General features: G+C 49.4%; 1 protein-coding gene across 2 annotated transcripts in view; it reads left to right on the top strand.

Moving 5' to 3' along the window:
* Positions 1–18474, top strand: part of MSI2 (musashi RNA-binding protein 2) — a 435331-nt gene that overhangs the window by 396836 nt on the left and 20021 nt on the right. For both annotated transcript variants that reach the window (XM_011953723.1, XM_011953722.1), the window contains one exon: positions 5568–5630. In XM_011953723.1, coding sequence (XP_011809113.1) covers positions 5568–5630 — 63 coding nt within the window. The remainder of the gene's footprint in view (positions 1–5567; positions 5631–18474) is intronic.

Here is an 18474-nt window from a genome sequence, read left to right as displayed (position 1 = left end):
CCAAAGTGCTGGAATTACAGGCATGAGCCACCGCGCTCTCACCAATTAAGCTTACTCACTGCCAGGCATTCATCTAAGCACTTTGCATATATTAATTCTGCACGAAAATGGTCATCTCCTTTACAGTTGGGGACATCAAGGCAAAGAGAGCATAAGCACCTTGCCTAAAGTCACACAGCTAGTAAGTGACTGAGCCAGAGATTGAACCCAGACAGGCTCCAAGTCTGTGTGCTCTGCTGTTTGCTATGCTGCCCTGCCTCACGAGGAGGAGTCTGGTGGCCCCTTCACACATTGGCCAGGGAAGCTATGTTGAGGAGGGACACCCTTCGCTACATTTCCAGCAGTGGAGGGGTGATCATTTCCCACTCTGAGCAGTGGGGTGCTGGGCAGCTGTGGGCACCTGTGGAACAAGGAGCTCTGCCACATCTTTGCTTGGCCCGAGGCCCTATGAAGAAGCCTTGAGCCCTGCCAGGACACCTGCCTGGTTCCCTGCAGTCTTCCCACCAGCACCCTCTGCTAAGACAGTCCCCTACTTGATAACCCAGCCCCTGGTTTCCCAAGGAATTAGCCTGTCCCAGGTGACCTCTGCCTCCTCAGAGCCTGAGGAGAAATGCCGAAGACAGGGCCACGAGGCCACTCTGCCAGGCTTCTCTCCCCTGTACTTCCCAGCCCTCCCAGGTCCAGCCCCAGAGGGTCGTATCCACCAGGGACCTCCCGGTCCTCAGGTGCCTCCTGTGTCCTACAAAGGGCCTGTCCTGGAGACTGCCTGTGCCCTCTGTCACCACAGCCTTAGACTCAGGCCACCAGGATGCTTCTTTGGTCTCTGGCAGCCCCAGCTGGGGTGGCCCTAGTCCACCCAACACATGCACAACACACGTGTTCTCAGCACACACATCTACGTGCACCCAACACATGTACACAATACATATACTCAACATACAACACACACACAATACATACATACACTCAACACACATCCACATACACTCAACAACACACACACACAATACGTACATACACTCAACACACATCCACAGACACCCAACACATGTACACAATACATACACTGAACAAACACAACACACACACAACACATACATACATACATATACTCAACACACATCCACATACACCCAACACATATACACAACACATAGCACACATGTATTCAACACACACATCTACATACACCCAACACATGTACACAATACATACACTCAACACACAACACACACACCCAATACATACATACACTCAACACACACTCAACACACATCCACATACACCCAACACATGTACACAATACATACACTGAACAAATACAACACACACACAACACACACATACATACATACACTCAACACACATCCACATACACCCAACACATATACAAACACATAGCACACATGTACTCAACACACACATCTACATATACCCAACACATGTACACAATACGTACACTAAACATACAACACACACAATACATAGATATACTCAACACACATCCACATACACTCAACACATAACACACACACAATACACACATACACTCAACACACATCCACATACACCCGACACATGTACACAGTACATACACTCAACACACAACACATATACCCAGTACACACATACACTCAACACACATCCACATACACCCAACACATGTACACAATACATACACTCAACACAACACATGCACACAATACATACATACACTCAACACACATCCACATACACCTGACACATGTACACAGTACATGCACTCAACACACACACACAATACACACATACACTCGACACACATCCACACACTCCCAACATGTACACAATACATACACTCAGCAACACACACACAATACATACACTCAACACACATCCACATACACCCAACACATATACACAATACATACACTCAACAACACACACAATACATACACTCAACACACATCCACATAAACTCAACACATATGCACAATACATACACTCAACACACAACAACAACACACACAATACATACACTCAACACACATCCACATAAACTCAACACATATGCACAATACATACACTTAACACACAACACACACACAATACATCCATACACTCAACACACATCCACATATGCCCAACACATGTACACAGTACATACACTCAACACACACACACAATACACACACACAATACACACATACACTCGACACACATCCACACACACTCAACATGTACACAATACATACACTCAACACAACACACACACACAATACATACACTCAACACACATCCACATACACCCAACACATATACACAATACATACACTCAACACACAATACACACACATACATACATACACTCAATATACATCCACATACATCCACCACATGTACACAGTACATACACTCAACACACAACACATATACCCAATACACACATACACTCAACACACATCCACACATACCCAACACATGTACACAATACGTACACTCTACACAATACATACACTCAACACAACACACACACACAATACATACATACACTCAACACACATCCACATACGCCCAACATATGTACACAATACATAAACTCAACACACAGAACACACACTACATACATACACTCAACACACAACACACACACCCAGTACATACATATACTTAACATACATCCACATACACCCAACACATGTACACAATACATACACTCAACAAAACACACACAACACATACATATACTCAACACACACATCCACATACACCCAACACATGTACACAATACATATACTCAAAAAACACAACACACACAACACATACATATACTCAACATACATACAGATAAACCCAACACATATGCACAACACATAACACACATGTACTCAACACACACATCCATACACCCAACACATGTACACAACACATTCAACACACCCAACACACATATCCAATCCACACATACACTCAACACACACATCCACATACACCCAACACACATACACCCAACAAACACACATTACACACACACACCTGACACACATACACTTAACACATACACACGCAACACACACACCCCTTTTATCTGTGCTTGCCCATCTCCCACAAGCCCAGCCACCAAGAAGAGACCTGACCCTGGGAACTCAGTATCAGGGGCCTGTCTGCCAGGTCATATGGAAAACATATTTGGCAGGTGAGGGTTGACTGGTGAGGCTGGACGGCCTAATAGAACAGGAGGGGGATGGTGAGGAGCAGGGGAAGGGGGCCAAGAGGACCGCTGTACAGGATGCTGGTGCGAGCTCCGTCCCCTCCCCACCAGGAGGCTCCCAAGGGGCTAGGCCAGGTGTTGGCATGGCCCTGGTGTTTCAGATGGAGGGCACAGAGGCAGTGGGGGTGGCGACTATGGAACTGCTGCCTGTGCTGTGTGAGGGACAGACCGGGCAGCCCTGCTCCTTCAGCCCCTCTTCTCACACCCTCCGTCTCCAGGGTGGAGATAAAATTCCAGTCCTCAGCAGCGTCTGATGCTCCACCTCCAGCAGGAGCCTTTATCTGAGATTAAGGATAATGGATTTCCTTTCTTGGATAAGTATATTTTTTCTTCCTCTTTCAGACTTTTTGTCCAAAATGCACTCAATTCCAGAAGATGGACCTTTTTTTAACAAGTCTTTTTATTGACTACACTCCCCTCCCCACTTCGTTCCTCCTTCCCCCTCCCCCAAGTCTTTCCATGCTTCAGAGGAAACCTGCTGTTTTAAGTGCACAGCAAGGAGTGCAAAGGAATGACTCGCCTGCATCCTCTCCCTCCAGCGTCCCCTGGGCCTTGCTCTTACAGCAGCAGAAGCCTCGGTGTCCTGGGGTTTGGGACAGAGAGAAATAACTTGATTTCTTCCTTATTTTTCTTCAGCAATTTCTGCCAGGACCCTCATCTTCAGAAATCTAGATCCTGCCTGGAAGAAATGGGGAGAGGACTTGGTTGGGGGTCCCTTCCTTGGTCTCCCTCTGGGTTCATGGCTGCCTTCTGGGGAAGGGTGGGCCTCCAGTCACCATGCATGGTCTCCATGGGAGCTTGGAGACCTGCAGCCAGGGACAACCGTACATTTATTTCACCTGGATCTTTCTTTTTCCCCCCTTCAACAGCCCTATTACCATATTTAAATGCAAGTATGTCTCTTTTCATTGACATTTTAAGTAGCTTAGCCTGACCTTTTTAGAGTAGCATGTTCCCCTTTGAACTTCTTTCCCTTCAGTAGTACCGTGTAGCTAGGACAATAGTCTTAGAGTTTAGTGGGCTTCTAGTTCGCTCTGTTTGGGGGAGCTTTGTCTCTGCTTTCTTCCCTCCTCTGCTCCCTGCCCCTGACGGTGCATGTCTTCCTCTCATCCTGTAGAAATTCCTTGTTTAAAAGGCTCAGTGGCTACAGTTGAGCAGCCCTGCTGGGGGCTTTTTATTGAGTTTGCGGCTGGCTTCTGGCACATCATTCAAAACCACAGTCACTGGAAATGGGTCTTGGGGTCAGGCCTCCAAGCATCTGCCTGGATGGCAGAGGATGTGTGTCTTTATATGTATGGGAGTGTATCTGTGTGTGGCCCAGTGTGAGGCTGTGTGTGCACATGCTGGTGGCTGAGAGAAGCCCAGGGGAGGGGACTTGGCATACTTCATCTGGAATCTGCAGCTACAAGAAGTTACCTTGGCCTTCTGACTATTGTTCCCATTGCTGGGACAGCCTTGCTGCCTGGTGCATTTTTAGATAGCATAAGCCTTGATCAAGAAGAACTCCAGGGACCCCTAGGAAACCCTCTAGTGCCAGTTTCATCTGGTCCATGGGGCTCAGACCGAAGAGCCACATCTAAATTCCCACAATTGCCTCAGGAGGTTGAAACACTGAGAGATCAAATAAAGCCATAGGGCTCACTCCACATAGACCCCTGCAGCCCCGCGCTCCCTTTCCTCTCTGGCTCCATGTGTATGCAATCACCTGGGACCCCCAAATGCTTCACCCTCGGGCCTGGGGTTGTGATGCTGCTGACTTGATGTTTTGACAAAAGTCTGGAGTTAAAAAGGCCACGCTAACCTGCAGAGCCTTCAGAGAACAGCTGGCATTAAGCCAGCTCCTGGCCAAGGTGCCTGCTCTGTCAAAGGCCGTCCCAAGTGCCTCCTGCCTGTGGCACGGGGCTGACCACTCTGCCACGATCTCTGCAAGGAGCAGTGGGCCAGCCCAGCCATGCTCAGTTCTACTCAAGACAACCCCAGGGGAGCCACCGTGTGTCAATGCAGGGTCAACAGGGAGCTCAACCCCGCTTCTCAAGAAAAAAATTCCTCCTACAATTCTTGAATTATTGTTGTGGGCCTTCTAGAACCAGCTTCTGGGGTGACAAATGGGTGAGAATCAAATGCACCTAAAGATGTTGTGCCTTCTGGAAGCCTGACAGCCACTACTCTGTGTCCCTCTCAAAAGCTGCCCCGTGAAAATCCCTTCGCACTCCTGTCTTTGTGTGGAGGGCGGGGGTTGTGTGGCCCGTGACCTGGGTCTGTGCCTGGCCCTTTCAAGGATTCCTCTGTGACACAGGCTCCTCTCTCTCCTGGCCAGGTTTCCCAGCAGCGGCTTATGGACCAGTGGCAGCAGCGGCGGTGGCGGCAGCAAGAGGATCAGGTAGGAAGGTGTATGGGACAGGCGACTCCCAGGCATGCCCCCAGTGTGCAGGGGGAGGTCAAGGCCCTGTCGGATCTATGTGGCTGCATCTGTCCAACACCACTCTCACCACAGCCCCGGGGAGGGGGTGGACAGGGAGGCGCGGGCAAGGCCTGGCCACCCAGGGCACTTGTAGTGGGGTCAGTCAGAGTCATGGGACTGCAAACCAAAGGCAGATTATTATTCTCTGTAAAAAAAAAAAAAAAACCTGAGTTTCTTTTTGACTTTGACCGCCCCGTCACCTGACAACTAGCTTCAGGTACCTGTGGTCATTTCCCTCCTTGGCTTTTGCTAATTCAACAGGCTCCCTTCCTTGGGTCCCTGAGCCAGCCAGAGAAATGCTAGGCTGTCCCCTGGGCCCCTGCTGCACTGGCAGGTGGGCTTGCTGGATTCTGGCTAAACCCCCAGAGCACCTGAAAGCCATAAGGCCAGCCCTGAGCCTCAGTAAATGAAGCTGCTGTTTCCGGAGCCGCTGTGCCTCCCAGACTCTTCTTAGCCAGACTCCTCGGCTCCAGCTGCCAAGGGAATTGGGCCTTCTGTCCCCTGAGGTTGCTCCAGTCCTTCGATCTCCAAAGCCAACCTTTTAAATGTCTGGAACCCCTCAAGTGACATGGGAACACTATCCCAGCATTACCATGGGGTCAGGCCAGAGCTGGGACATGTCCAAGATGCCCGGGGTCCCTTTTGTCCCTCTCCCCAAAATGCTTTCTGCCTTTCCAGGCGAGCAGGGCTTCCGCTGTGCACTGGGCTCCCTCCCCACCCCTGCTCCCTGAACTGAGTGGTCATGGTTTGCAGCTCTTGCCCCCTATGCCCCACGGACAGGGCTCTGGAGCACCCAGGGAAGCGCCTAGTTTGATGTCACAGGGCTCTGAGGAGGGTGGGGCTGGGCAGGGTGGGGGGCTGGGGTACCAGGAAATAGAGCATTAAAAGCCCAGAGGGCAAATGCCAAGAACCCACACCCTGGGTGATGAAAAGTTGGCACAGTGAGGCCCATTAGAAAACTTCAGTAAAAATCCGTTCCATGCAAACTGGCACTGCCTCGAGCTACAAAGGACCCACTCCCCCGAATCATCCACTCGGGTTTTGTTTGGAGGGGGCTAGGGAGTTCTCAGGGGTTGCCGAGGGGCAGTTTGCCAGAGAGCTGGCAAGTGGGCAGACTGGCAGGCAGGTCCAGAGAGTGGGGCCCCCTTCCTGAGCTTCTGCTCACCACAGCCAGTGTCCAAAGGCCCCACCTGCCCTCTGGCCAGTGTCCCTCGGTCCCCCCAGCCCTGGGCCCTGGGGGCGGGGTGCACAGCTGCCTCGTGTCTCCCTGTGCCATTTAGTTTTTTAACTTGAGTGCTTTTTGGTATCATATAAACAAGCCTTGGCCCTACCTGTGCCTGGGGTTGGGGAAAAGAAAAGAAAACTCTTGAGATTTTTGAGTGTTGTTGGTTGTTGTTTTCTCCGTTCAGTTTCTTTCTTTTTATAACTTGGATTATGAAACTAAACTTTAACCCGAAATTAACCCTGCCTCTCTCCCCACCCCACCCCGTTCTCCTTGACTTCATGGCAAGTTTAAAGGGCAGCATGGGGTTCTTTATGAATCTGAGAGCCGTAGCCGTCTCCCACAGTCTGTGCCCCCTTCTGCCACCCCACCCTGTCATGGACCCCCAGAGCCAGGCGGGAGTTCCACCCATCCCTCTAACCCCTAACCCCCAAGGTCATCTCCAGCCACACATTTTTTTTTTTTTCAGGATCAATGGTGTTTGATTTGTAGCCATTTCCATCGGGAGCAAAGTCTCTCCCAGCCCATTCTAGGTCAGCCATGCTCATCGCTGCACTGTTAGTGAACTGTATTCAGGAGTGTGCTCCCAGACCACCTGCCCACACCAGCCTGGGTTAGCGCAAGGAGTAAATCCTCAACTCCGAGGTGCCTGCCCTGCCCCACAGGGTGCAGTGTTAGCCTAGAAGCTATAGGGCAACCCCACAGTGCTGCCGGGCATGGGTGTCAGGGGCTTGGGATGCGCCCAAGGACAATGACTAGACTGTATTCACCATAGTGAGGGCACTGCCTAGGCAGGAAGACACCTGCCTGTTTGTAGCCAGGCTACCCTAGTTCCTCAGCCCCACTTTGGACCTGAAACAGGGTTACAGGTTTGGGAAAGGAAGCACTCTGCCTTTCTTTCTTTTAACGCATTCTGCCAGTAAGGGGACTGTTACCTCACTCCCTCTAGAAAATGATCGGGAAGCCAAGCCTAATGGGAGGGCCAATTATTTACCTGTGAGTGGCCTCTCAGTGGCAGAAGCTCTTTGCTCTGAATTTCAAGGCACCACACAGACTCACTTGGGTGTATGCATCAGTCTAGGCCGCAGAGGGCTCACTGGGGGTTGATGGCCTAGTTTCACCTTCCCCAGCTCCTGAAGCCCTGCCTTACCCACCCCACTCCCTCCCCAGGGGAAAAGGATGCTCCTGCAGCCTCAACTACTGCAGGTCGGCACGAACTCAACTGCATTCCCTTATAGGGAAACACAGGGAGACATTCAGGGAGGGTCTGTTGAGTACCTACTCTGAACTTGGTACCGTGCTAAACCCGGCAGGCAACTCCAAACAGTAGGAAACGTGGCCTCCGCTCCCCAGGGGTTCTCAGGCTTTGTTCAGGGATCAGACATCATCCTATGGAGGGCCCTTTTTTTGTCTTTGATTTTTGTCTAGCTCCAATGTTTGGGGTTTTGGTTTTTTTTTTTTCCTTCTATTATGACTTATAGGGGGAGCTTCCTGAGGTGAGAAGCACTTGCTGAGGGCCGTGGGGTGGGAGGCAGCTTCGTTTTTGCTCAGGGTGGCAACTTGGAACCGTCAGGGCTATGGTGTCAGGGTAGGAGGTCCGGGGGGGAGCCCTGAGGTCTGTGCCCACCTCAGCCAACTCCTCTGGGCCAGCCTGCCCCCCTATTCCTAATTCCCCCAGGACCTGAGGTGAGCAGAGCTCAGGGGACCCCACCCGGTGAGGTCCCTGCCGACTCCTAGATAACTTCACTATCAGTGGTCACTTTTCTTTTCCCTTCACCTGGTAGTTTGAAATGTCATCTTTTCTTGTGCTCAGTCGAGAGTTTGTTTGTTTATTTTGATCGTATTCATTCAGTTCCAGTGGCCCCATCATGTCCCACCCAAACCTAAATTCAGTTTGACAGAAGCCTCCCCCGACAGTTGAGGGAAGTGGTTTGGATATTCAGGGTATTTTAGTTGGGGGTGACATTATGGGTGGGTCCGTGTATCAATCTTAGAGCTTCTGAGCCCCTGGTACCACCCCGTCCCACCTCTCCCCAGCCCCAGCCAGGACCCCTTACTGTACTTTATACTTGCCAGCTTTATTCCAATCTAGTAACATGAGCTCCTGATGGTGGTGGTGAGTGTGAGCAGTCATATTTCTGTTGTCTTTTCTCTTGCTTGGTTGGGGCTGCGGTGAGAGTGTCTCTGAGGCATACTTTCCCGCCTCTCTTACGCTAGGATCTGCACACCTCCTCTCAAACACTCTTCTGAGCACGCTCAGCGGGAAGGTTTGTCCACACCTATTAATCCTCTCTCAGTGTCCAGCTTCCTGTTAGTACCAGCTGGTTTGCATGTTTTTGCTTGTTCAGATGAAACAGTTCAAGAAACAAACTCATATCCAACTCTCAAGAAATGTCTTTTTTTGTACACTTTCGTTTTTGATTTTTTTTTTTATTAGTTACAACTCCAAAACACCTGTTGTCCAGTAAAACATTTCACACCTCCCCTGCCTGTTCTTAGATTGTATGTATCTGTGGGACTGAACTAAATGCATGCACTGTAGTAGATGTACTGGTAGCCGTAGCTGTAGTTGTAGTACATGCATTGTTGAGTTGATATTACAGGGTCTTTGACGGCTCGGCACAGCACGGCCGTCTGAAGGATAGTGCGGGGACCAGTAAGAGAAGGGGCTCCATATTTTCAATGTTTCCAAGGGGCTTGGATCCATGTTCTCACCATCAGCCACCACCACCTCCCCTCACACTCCCCGCTCCCCCGGTCCAGAACTGGGTCACCACCCTCAGCTCTAGCCTTCCCCACTGAGATCTCTGTTGATATTGTCCAATTATAGTGCAAAAATGGAACCAGGTTTGGAAGGAGTCTTAAAGGTCTTCCTTGTTCTTGTCTTTCTCATACTATTCTTGAACAGAGCAGATCTTTTTTTATTTCTTAAGGCCTACCAGCAAGACTCCTTCGAGCCCCTCTACTCCTTGAGTCCTTTGGCAGGTCACAGCCAGCCCTTCAGGGATACAGGTCTATGTGGCAGTCCTGTCTATATGGATTACTTCTTGGGGTGGAGGGGAAATGAGACACGGTGAGGAAGGGATTGAGATCTTGAGATCCTTGGTCTGCAGACAGGGATCATTGCCATTTGTTTTTAAGGTTGGTGAAGTTTAAGTAGAGTAAGAGTGGTGGCATTCTTAGCATGGAGGTGACTGGCACAGTTTCATGGAGACAGGAAGGGAGGTGTGCTTGGAACATCCGAAAGGAACCACCCCCAGTTTCCTCCAACTCCCCAGAAAGGCTCCCTAAAGGGGAAAGGAGGAGTCCTGCAGCCTGTGCCCTTAGAACAGGAGCACATGCAGTCAGTTTAGACACACCATCTTCCCTACATTTGTGGTGACAAGCCATAAGGGAGTGCCAGAGGTCTCTCAGAGCTTTTGGAGGTATCCCCACCCCTTACATGTTGATGCCGAGTGAGTAGTGCCTGCCTCCTGGAACCTGCTCTTTAAGTCAGGGTGTGGTGGCTCTGCCCAATGCTGCAAGAGCATTGATGGAACACAGGTGGGATCTGAACCTTCAGGGTGCAGGTTATCTACTGTGGAAGACAGAAGCCCAGGAAAACGTCAGAGTCCATAAAGTCTCCTGAGAGAATGCGTAGAGATAAAGCAAAATGGTAGTGCTGTGGAAAGAATCTACCAAGCTGTGGAAATTGGTGGCAGAATCGGAATGAACGAGGATTGAATGTGAGTTAGGCCAATCTGCCACCAAACAGAATGAGGGCACCAAGGCCCAGGAAGATAAATCTGGAAGGAGCTGTTCTTCTAGCTTGGCCTGCATGGGGGTGCGGGTGGGGAAGGTGCACAGGGAGATGGCTGGAACTGTCAGGCTTCAGGGCTGCTGAAGCTGCAAATTGACCTGAGGCTGGGGAGTAAGAGAAGAGGGTAGGGACAGAAGGCAGGGAGAGCAGAAAATCCCCTCCCACTGGCCTAAATCCCAGGTCTGGTTCTGCTAGGAAAATGGCTTTGCTGCCCTGTGGCTGGAAATTCTAAGAGCTCCAGTTCCAGTTGGTGAAATGAGCAAAAGTAAAATGCAAGTCAGAGGGTGGAATAAATAGTTTAAGTTGAACCAGAAAAGAAAATGCTTTAGGGAGGAGAATAGATCTCAAGAAGTAGTCATGCCCATCCCAATCCCCCTTCAAGATGTTTTCTGTGTCCCCGCTACAAGCCTCTGCCTTATATATGTTAGGGGCTGGGGGACATGAAAGATAGTGTCCAACATATACTCTTCCACTTGCTGGAGGGATCCTGGAGCTATTTGGGTCAGTTGCACCATAAGCTTTAGGGTTCCCAGGTATTGCTTTCAACATGTATTAAGGATTTGTTTTGTGCCAAGTACCAAGGAATATAAAGGCAGATGACACTTGTAGCCTTTGGTGGCCTGAGACTCTAGTCCTGTCCTCTGAAAGTCTGTGTTTCCCACAATGCACTGTTTCTGGCCTGAGAATGACCACTGTCAGCTTCATTTAAAAAAGGAAAATGGATCAATGTGTGCCTTCATTTCTGAAGAGGGCTTTCCTGCGCTTCCATGAGCAAAATCCATGGGGGTGCGGAGCGGGGGATGCAGTGCAGCCATCTCTGCTTTCTCACCCAGCCTCCCTGTGCTAGCAGCAAGCATCCTCTGGGGGCTGTGACCCCAAGATGGTCCATCTGTGGGTAAGGTCATGGGGACACCCTTGTGCTAAGATGAAGCCACATCTGTGGCCATGGAATCAAGCCAGTAGTGGCCCAGGGGGAGAACAAATCTCTGACCCATTAGGGCCAACCACCACAACCAGTCAGACTTACCAAAGGATCTTACCTGAACCCACATCTCTCAGTCCACTGCTGTGTGTTCTGGGGATGGACACCTCGTTTCCCAGTTTGTCATTAAAATGTTCATTTCTGGGACAGCCAGGACTTTTCACCATAAGGAGTCCAGCATTGGATTTCAGTAACCCCAGTGAATTTATAATAATGCTCAGAGCTGCCCGCTGCTGACCTCAGCTTCATTCATTTTCCAAGGGCTTTCAGACCAACCCTGTTGAGGATAAAATACATCAGCTCTAATCAATAATTTTGTAATAGAAATACTGTGCACTTGATAAATCAACTCTAGTGCAATTAGTGACTAGCCTTGAAGCCCAGACCTAAGTATAAGTTAATCCTAAAGTGAATGGAGTGGGGGGAATGTTAATGGTCTTTTAAATCAGTGGAATTATTTTCAGTGGTTGACACATCTCTGCCTGCCCCCTGAGCTGGTTGGTCGTTGCTCTTGTGTCGGCTTGGGAGCTCAGGCCCAGCTGTCTGGAGCAGGGGTGGAAAGTGTGGTGGTGTCCTTGGTAGCTCCATAAGGGCATGTAGAGCACAACAGAGAGGGGCCTAGAGACCCGCTCCTTGCACCCTGGGCTGGGTGGGGGTACTGCAGGGTCTAGGAAGCCCCTAAAGCTGGTCAACCTGCAGGTTAGTGAGAATCATCCAGGGAGCATGTGCCCAGGTATATCATTCATGGTTGCTTGTGTTTTGCCGAGGTTTTTTTTATTTGGATGGTTGGTTGGTTGGTTGGTTGGTTGGTTGTTGTTTTGAGACAGACTCTCACATGTTGCCCAGGCTGGAGTGAAGTACAGTCTTGAACTCCTAAGCTCAAGTGAACCTCTTTCCTCAGCCTCCCAAGTAGTTGGAACTATAGGTTCATACTACTGTGCCTGGCTTTGGTTTTTTTGTTTGTTTGTTTTTTGGTCTTTTGTTTGTTTGTTTGTTTTTGTTTTTGGTAGAGACAGGGTCTCACTATATTGCTCAAGCTGATCTCAAGCTCCTGGCCTGAAATGATCCTCCCACCTTGACCTCCCAACGCACTGGAATTACAGGTGTGAGCCACTGTGCCTGGCCTCTGCAGAGTTTTGACTTTCAGATACACACCATGATGTATATTACCATAGCCACCCTGTGAGACAGTCAGGAAGGCAGAAGTTTGTGGCCTGATTTACAAGCATGTTTTTGTTTTGTTTTTGTGAGAAAGCTGGGCTACAGAATGGCTACGTGACTTATTTTTAATCACACACCTGGTTACCTGGGGAGCAAGGCTTTGGTCAAAGATGAAGAATCCTGGACTTCAACCCAGGTCTTTGGCCCCCTTAAGTAGCCCTCTGGAGAAGCTGTGTTTTTTATGAGGGACACACCTGCCCCCCAGGACACCGGGCACAAGCAGGAATAAAGACCGTGTAGGGACAGCCCAAGTAGCCTCAGCTTCTAGCTCTATATAGGCCAAGCACTCAGGCTCTGGCCTAAAACCTCATAGTCTGATCTTTCAGATGTAGATTTCAGAACTGGACCTAGGGGACATCTGCCATGGAGTTGAATGTGGCAGATATTTATTAAGTGTATAACAGTAGTAATTATTGTTATATGTGGTAGGTGTGGTAGGTACTGTCCTAAGCCTGATTCAAGGGTGCTTTTCACTGTATCAGAAACCTCCCAACACTGATTAAACACTATAGGTTAATGTTACAGGGAATTAAATATTATGGGGGATTTATTGGCTGACATCCTGGAAGCTCCATAGAAGAGTGGGTTTCATGCCTGGATTGTTCAGGGATCTTTTTTCTGCAGTTCTCTTAGCTTTGTCCTCCTTCTCATTTCAACACTGTCTTTATATTGGTTTTACTCACGGTGGCAAAATGATTGCAACAGTTTCTGGCATCATACCATTCTGTCCAGAAGAGGGGAGTCAGATGGTCCGGAATTCTAGGAAAGTTCAGAGCTTTGTGCTGCTTGGCTAAGGCTTGGGTTACAAAACCAGTCACTGAGGGTGGGATCTATCACCCTCTAAATGGAATGGCTCTTTACACAGTGGGGTAAGGATGGATTCCCAAAGGAAAACCTGCGTGCTGATAAGAGGGGAAATGGAAGAATGATGCTGGAGAGACAACCAGTGGATGCCCACTACAGCCCTGGAAGTTCCTGAATAAATACTAAGCAGTCTCTATGCCCTTGAAGATCTCCCAACCTAGTGTGGAAACTAATGGGTAATTACAATAGGATGCTGTAAGCCCGGTAACAGAAGCCTATCCAACATACAGAAGTAGCACAGAGGAGGAAGTGGTTAGCTCTGCCTGGAAAGTCAGGGAACGTTTCACAGGGGAGTGAATGTTTCCACTTTTAAAGGACAAATAGGAGCTCCCCAGGGGGCCAGGGAACATCATGGGCAAAGCCACCAGACCCCAGGACAGTGGAGTGAGGTGGAGGCCCTGCAGATGCTTTATTCCGGCTGGAGAATAAAATGCAACAGGGGAGTAACTGTAGGTAAAGCCGGAGAGCTGGGCAGAATCAGAGCAGGGAACCCTTGGTACTAAGCTAAGAAGACTGGATTTACATGGGCAGGGCCCGTGAGACCATGGGAGGCTTGAAACTAGGAACTGACATCAGATTTGTATGTTAGACAAGCTTTGACAACATTGTCCAGGATGGATTCAAGACACAGGACTGAGGTGGGAGGACGAGTTATAGATAATTCATGTACATTCTAAACATTCCATAGATGTTAATATATAGCTGCTCAAGCAGTAGGCCTTTTGCTCTTATCCATAAGATGATTAACTCTGGACTCAGCATCATGCTAGGGGCTGGGGTGGGATGCAGAATAATTCCATGGCATGGTCCTTGCCTTCAGCCAACTTTCAGGCTTCTGGGGAAGACAAAAGTATACAACCGATGTGAGAGCTACCCTTTAATAATGATAGATTCCTACATGGTCAGAGAGTACCAAGCAGGCAGGAAGCTTGGTGGAGGAGGCAAGACATGACACAGGCCTTGGAGAATTTGGAGTGGGAGCTGTCTGCTAGGCAGGGAATATGGGCTTGAAGAGATAGAGACAGTCAAGGTTCTGGGAGATCTTGAAAGCCAAGTTGATACAGTCATAGGAGAGGGAGGTTCGTATTCTTCATGGAAGTGAAGCTCAGTAAGGACAGTGCCATCTAAAGAAGATAAGCCTGGCTGTAGCTCCACAAAGAACAGTCTGACCCCTAATCCTGGGGTCTGGGGCTGGGCTTGTGACCTGGAGCAAGGGGTGTGGAATGAGAAGCATTGAGAAAGCAGACACAGGAGGGCATTCCATGGCAAATCTCTGCCTTAGTTCCCCTATTTTCCTTTGCTTCTGCCAACAAGTTGTTATTTATTCCCTGCTTGGGGCTATTGTTTCCCATTCCTTTGCCCTTGAGGTGGCCACTGTCCCCTTTCTTTCTGCCACTCCACTTCCCTCTGTCCTTGTCTTTGCCCTCTCTGTCAAAATGTGGCTCCAAGTGCCAGGAAGCCATACCTGATTTACCCTACCTGGGGCACCCCCTCCTCTGCTCCATGTCCTCAGTCCTCTTCCTCATCGGTGAGCTCTCCTGAATGAAAGGTGGGATTATGGGTCCTTGGAAGATATTTTGCATGTATCTGTGGGTGGCACCTGCTTTCCCCAACAATGCAAACCATCAGGCCTCCCGGAGGCAAAGTCAACCTGGTCCTCATTCTTCATATGGATGAGTAATTACTATGCAGTTAGAAAATACAGAAAATAAAGGGACCCTTTGTTCCTGGTTGCTTATTAATATTAATTTTTTAAAAAAGGTCTCCCTTCCCAGCTTGGGATCCTACAGAACAGGAAGCAGACAAGTAATGCTTTTGAACAGCTGTGATGGGCTGTGGAAATTAGATCTGTCAGGGGATGAGAACACCACGATGGCAGCCACTCCATGGTATAGGCTAAAAGGGTTCCAGGGAAAGGTATCTTGTAAGTGGTCAATAGAATGCTAGAGACACATCCTAGCCAATTTTAATACAATAATGATAATAGATGTTAATAATACTAGCTCACATATATTATGAGTGAGCCAAGTATCATGTCAAGCCCACCAGCCTTACCCCATTTAATTCTCATAACCCTATGAAGTGAGCACTAATGATTCTCATTCCCATTTTAAAGATTTAAACACTGTAGTTTGGAAAGGATAGTAGCTTATCTGAAGTGGCAGAGACAGGATTTGAACCTAAGCCTGTCGTCATTCTGTCCTCGGATAAGCCACTATCAGCGGACGCTCCATCGCACCAGCCCTGCGATGGCTGAGCCAGGCTCTGCAACCTTAAAACAGACACTCAAGAAAAAACCACAGCTGCTCTTAACTCAATTCTCCATTATCCTTGGGGGAGGAGATAAGCCCAAATCATTTACAAGTGGCCTCAGGAGGCAGTATAAGTATTTTTTGCACCTGCTCCTGCTGTTGCAGACACTGCCTGGCTTTGGCTGAGATTTCTGATCAGGTTTCTGGTCCCTGAATGCACTCAGACCAGTGTCAGACAAAGGAGGCCGCGAGGAGGCGTGGTCGGGTAAGAGGAAGCCAGCCTGAAGAGAATTATTGGAAGGGAACCTTTAGCTGAAACAAGGCTGAGGGAAGTTAGCCAATGCCCAGAAGAAACTAGCCGATGGAGCACGGGCGGGCTTCTCTGGGAAGACAGACGTCCTCTGTAGGGATGAGTCAACATTCTTTCCTGTGGGCTGCGAGGACCGCATCTGGAAGGTCGCTGGGAAGCCCCGCCCGGCCTTACGACTGGGAGGTGATTGGCTGCCCAGTTGCTGGGGCTTTGCTCTGAGCCAGTGGCGGGGGGAGGGGCGGGGCCAAGGCGGGAGCCGCGGGCTTCTTGGCCAACCATCCTGCAGGGAGGCTGGGCACCCGGTACCATGGCAACCGCGAGCAGGGCCTCATTTGTTTTGTAGATGAGTAATTACTACACAATTAGAGAAAGCTAAAAATAAAGGGGCCCTTTGTTCCTGGTTACTTATTAATATTAAAAAAATGGTCTGCCCAGGTCTGTGGTAAACATTTGATGCCTGGGTGCCTGTGGCAGAGGCTATATAGCCGGGAAGGGCAGCCCAACCCCTCTTGCCTCTCTTTCGGAAAGTTATTTCTGACTGTATCCTGAAGAGGGTGGGCTTCTGACCTTGGAGAGAAGAGGAGGGGCTCAGCATGACAGACATGGGATCCAGGATGCCCTGGAGTCGGGGTCAGTCACTGACTCAGGTGGAAACGTGGCGGCAGCGTCACCATCCTTCAGAGGAAAGACAGACGCACAGCAGCAAAGCAGACACCATGGACCAGTGTCAGAAAAGACCCCTAGTCCAGTTTTGCTGTGTCCTTCTGTGTTTTCTGGCTTTGATTGATCAGCTCCAGGTGTGTAAAATAGTCTTTAAGTCTTCAATGGAGGTAGCCCCCAAGACTCCAGTGACTCCCTTCCCGTCTGGCTTAAAGGGCACATTCGGTTCAGGCTTGGAAATGATCTGCTGGAGGTTTACACTGTGTTCAGGGTTGTCCCCGTGGCTCCGCATGCCCTGGCAGCTGAGAGGCTTGCTTTCTATCCCTTCTGCCTCCTAGGGGGAGAGGTTGCCTCGTTGATTACTCCAGTGAGGATGATTAACAGCTTAAAAAAAAATAGAGGCAGCATAACAGCGTAGAAGGCAGAGTAGGGAATCAGAAGACTTGGTTCCAGGCCTGCTTCCACCTCCACTAAATGAGGATTTCAGACTAAAGGGTTCTTGGGGGCCATTTCAGTTCTACAGCTCTGTTTTGCTGCTGTTTCCAAAGCTCGAAATCCCTTTTCCTTGGAGATAGGAACAGTGACAGTGACAGTGCCTTAAGATCTGAGAAAACAGGCCAGGCACAGTGACTCACACCTGTAATCCCAGCACTTTGGGAGGCCCAGGCGGCTGATCACTTGAGGCCAGGAGTTTGAGACCAGCCTGGGCAACATGGTGAAACCCCATCTCTCCTAAAAATACAAAAATCAGCCAGGTGTGATGGTGTGTGCCTGTAGTCTCAGCTACTTGGGAGACAGGCAGGAGAATTACTTGAACCTGGGAGGCCTAGGTTGCAGTGAGCCAAGCTTGTGCCACTGTACTCCAGCCTGGGTGACATAGCAAGACTCCCTCTCAAAAAAGGGGAGGGGAAAAAAAAAGAAAAAAGATCTGAGAGAAGTGAGTGGAGAGAAAGCCAAGAGGTTCCAGGTGATAGAAAACTTGGTGGGAATTTGAAAACAGTCAGCCATGAATTGTTTAATGCATGAAGGCAATGGGAGGGACAGAAGCAGTTCCAGAACTGTGTATCATTTTACACATCTGTCCTCAGACTTTCATCCTTGGGTGTGGTTGATTAAATCTCTTAGGGTTTGATTCTGTGTGGATGGTATTCATGAATAATAGTGGACCTGTAAATAGCTGCTGTCAGGCCGGGCACGGTGGCTCAAGCCTGTAATCCCAGCACTTTGGGAGGCCGAGACGGGCAGATCACGAGGTCAGGAGATCGAGACCATCCTGGCTAACACGGTGAAAACCCGTCTCTACTAAAAAATACAAAAAACTAGCCGGGCGAGGTGGCGGGCGCCTGTAGTCCCAGCTACTCGGGAGGCTGAGGCAGGAGAATGGCGTAAACCCGGGAGGCGGAGCTTGCAGTGAGCTGAGATCCGGCCACAGCACTCCAGCCTGGGTGACAGA

The sequence above is a fragment of the Colobus angolensis genome, unplaced genomic scaffold (assembly GCF_000951035.1).
Source record: "Colobus angolensis palliatus isolate OR3802 unplaced genomic scaffold, Cang.pa_1.0 Scaffold37, whole genome shotgun sequence".
Taxonomy (NCBI): domain Eukaryota; kingdom Metazoa; phylum Chordata; class Mammalia; order Primates; family Cercopithecidae; genus Colobus; species Colobus angolensis.
The sequence above is the reverse complement of the archived record's forward strand: the minus strand, read 5'-3'. Positions and strand labels throughout refer to the sequence as shown.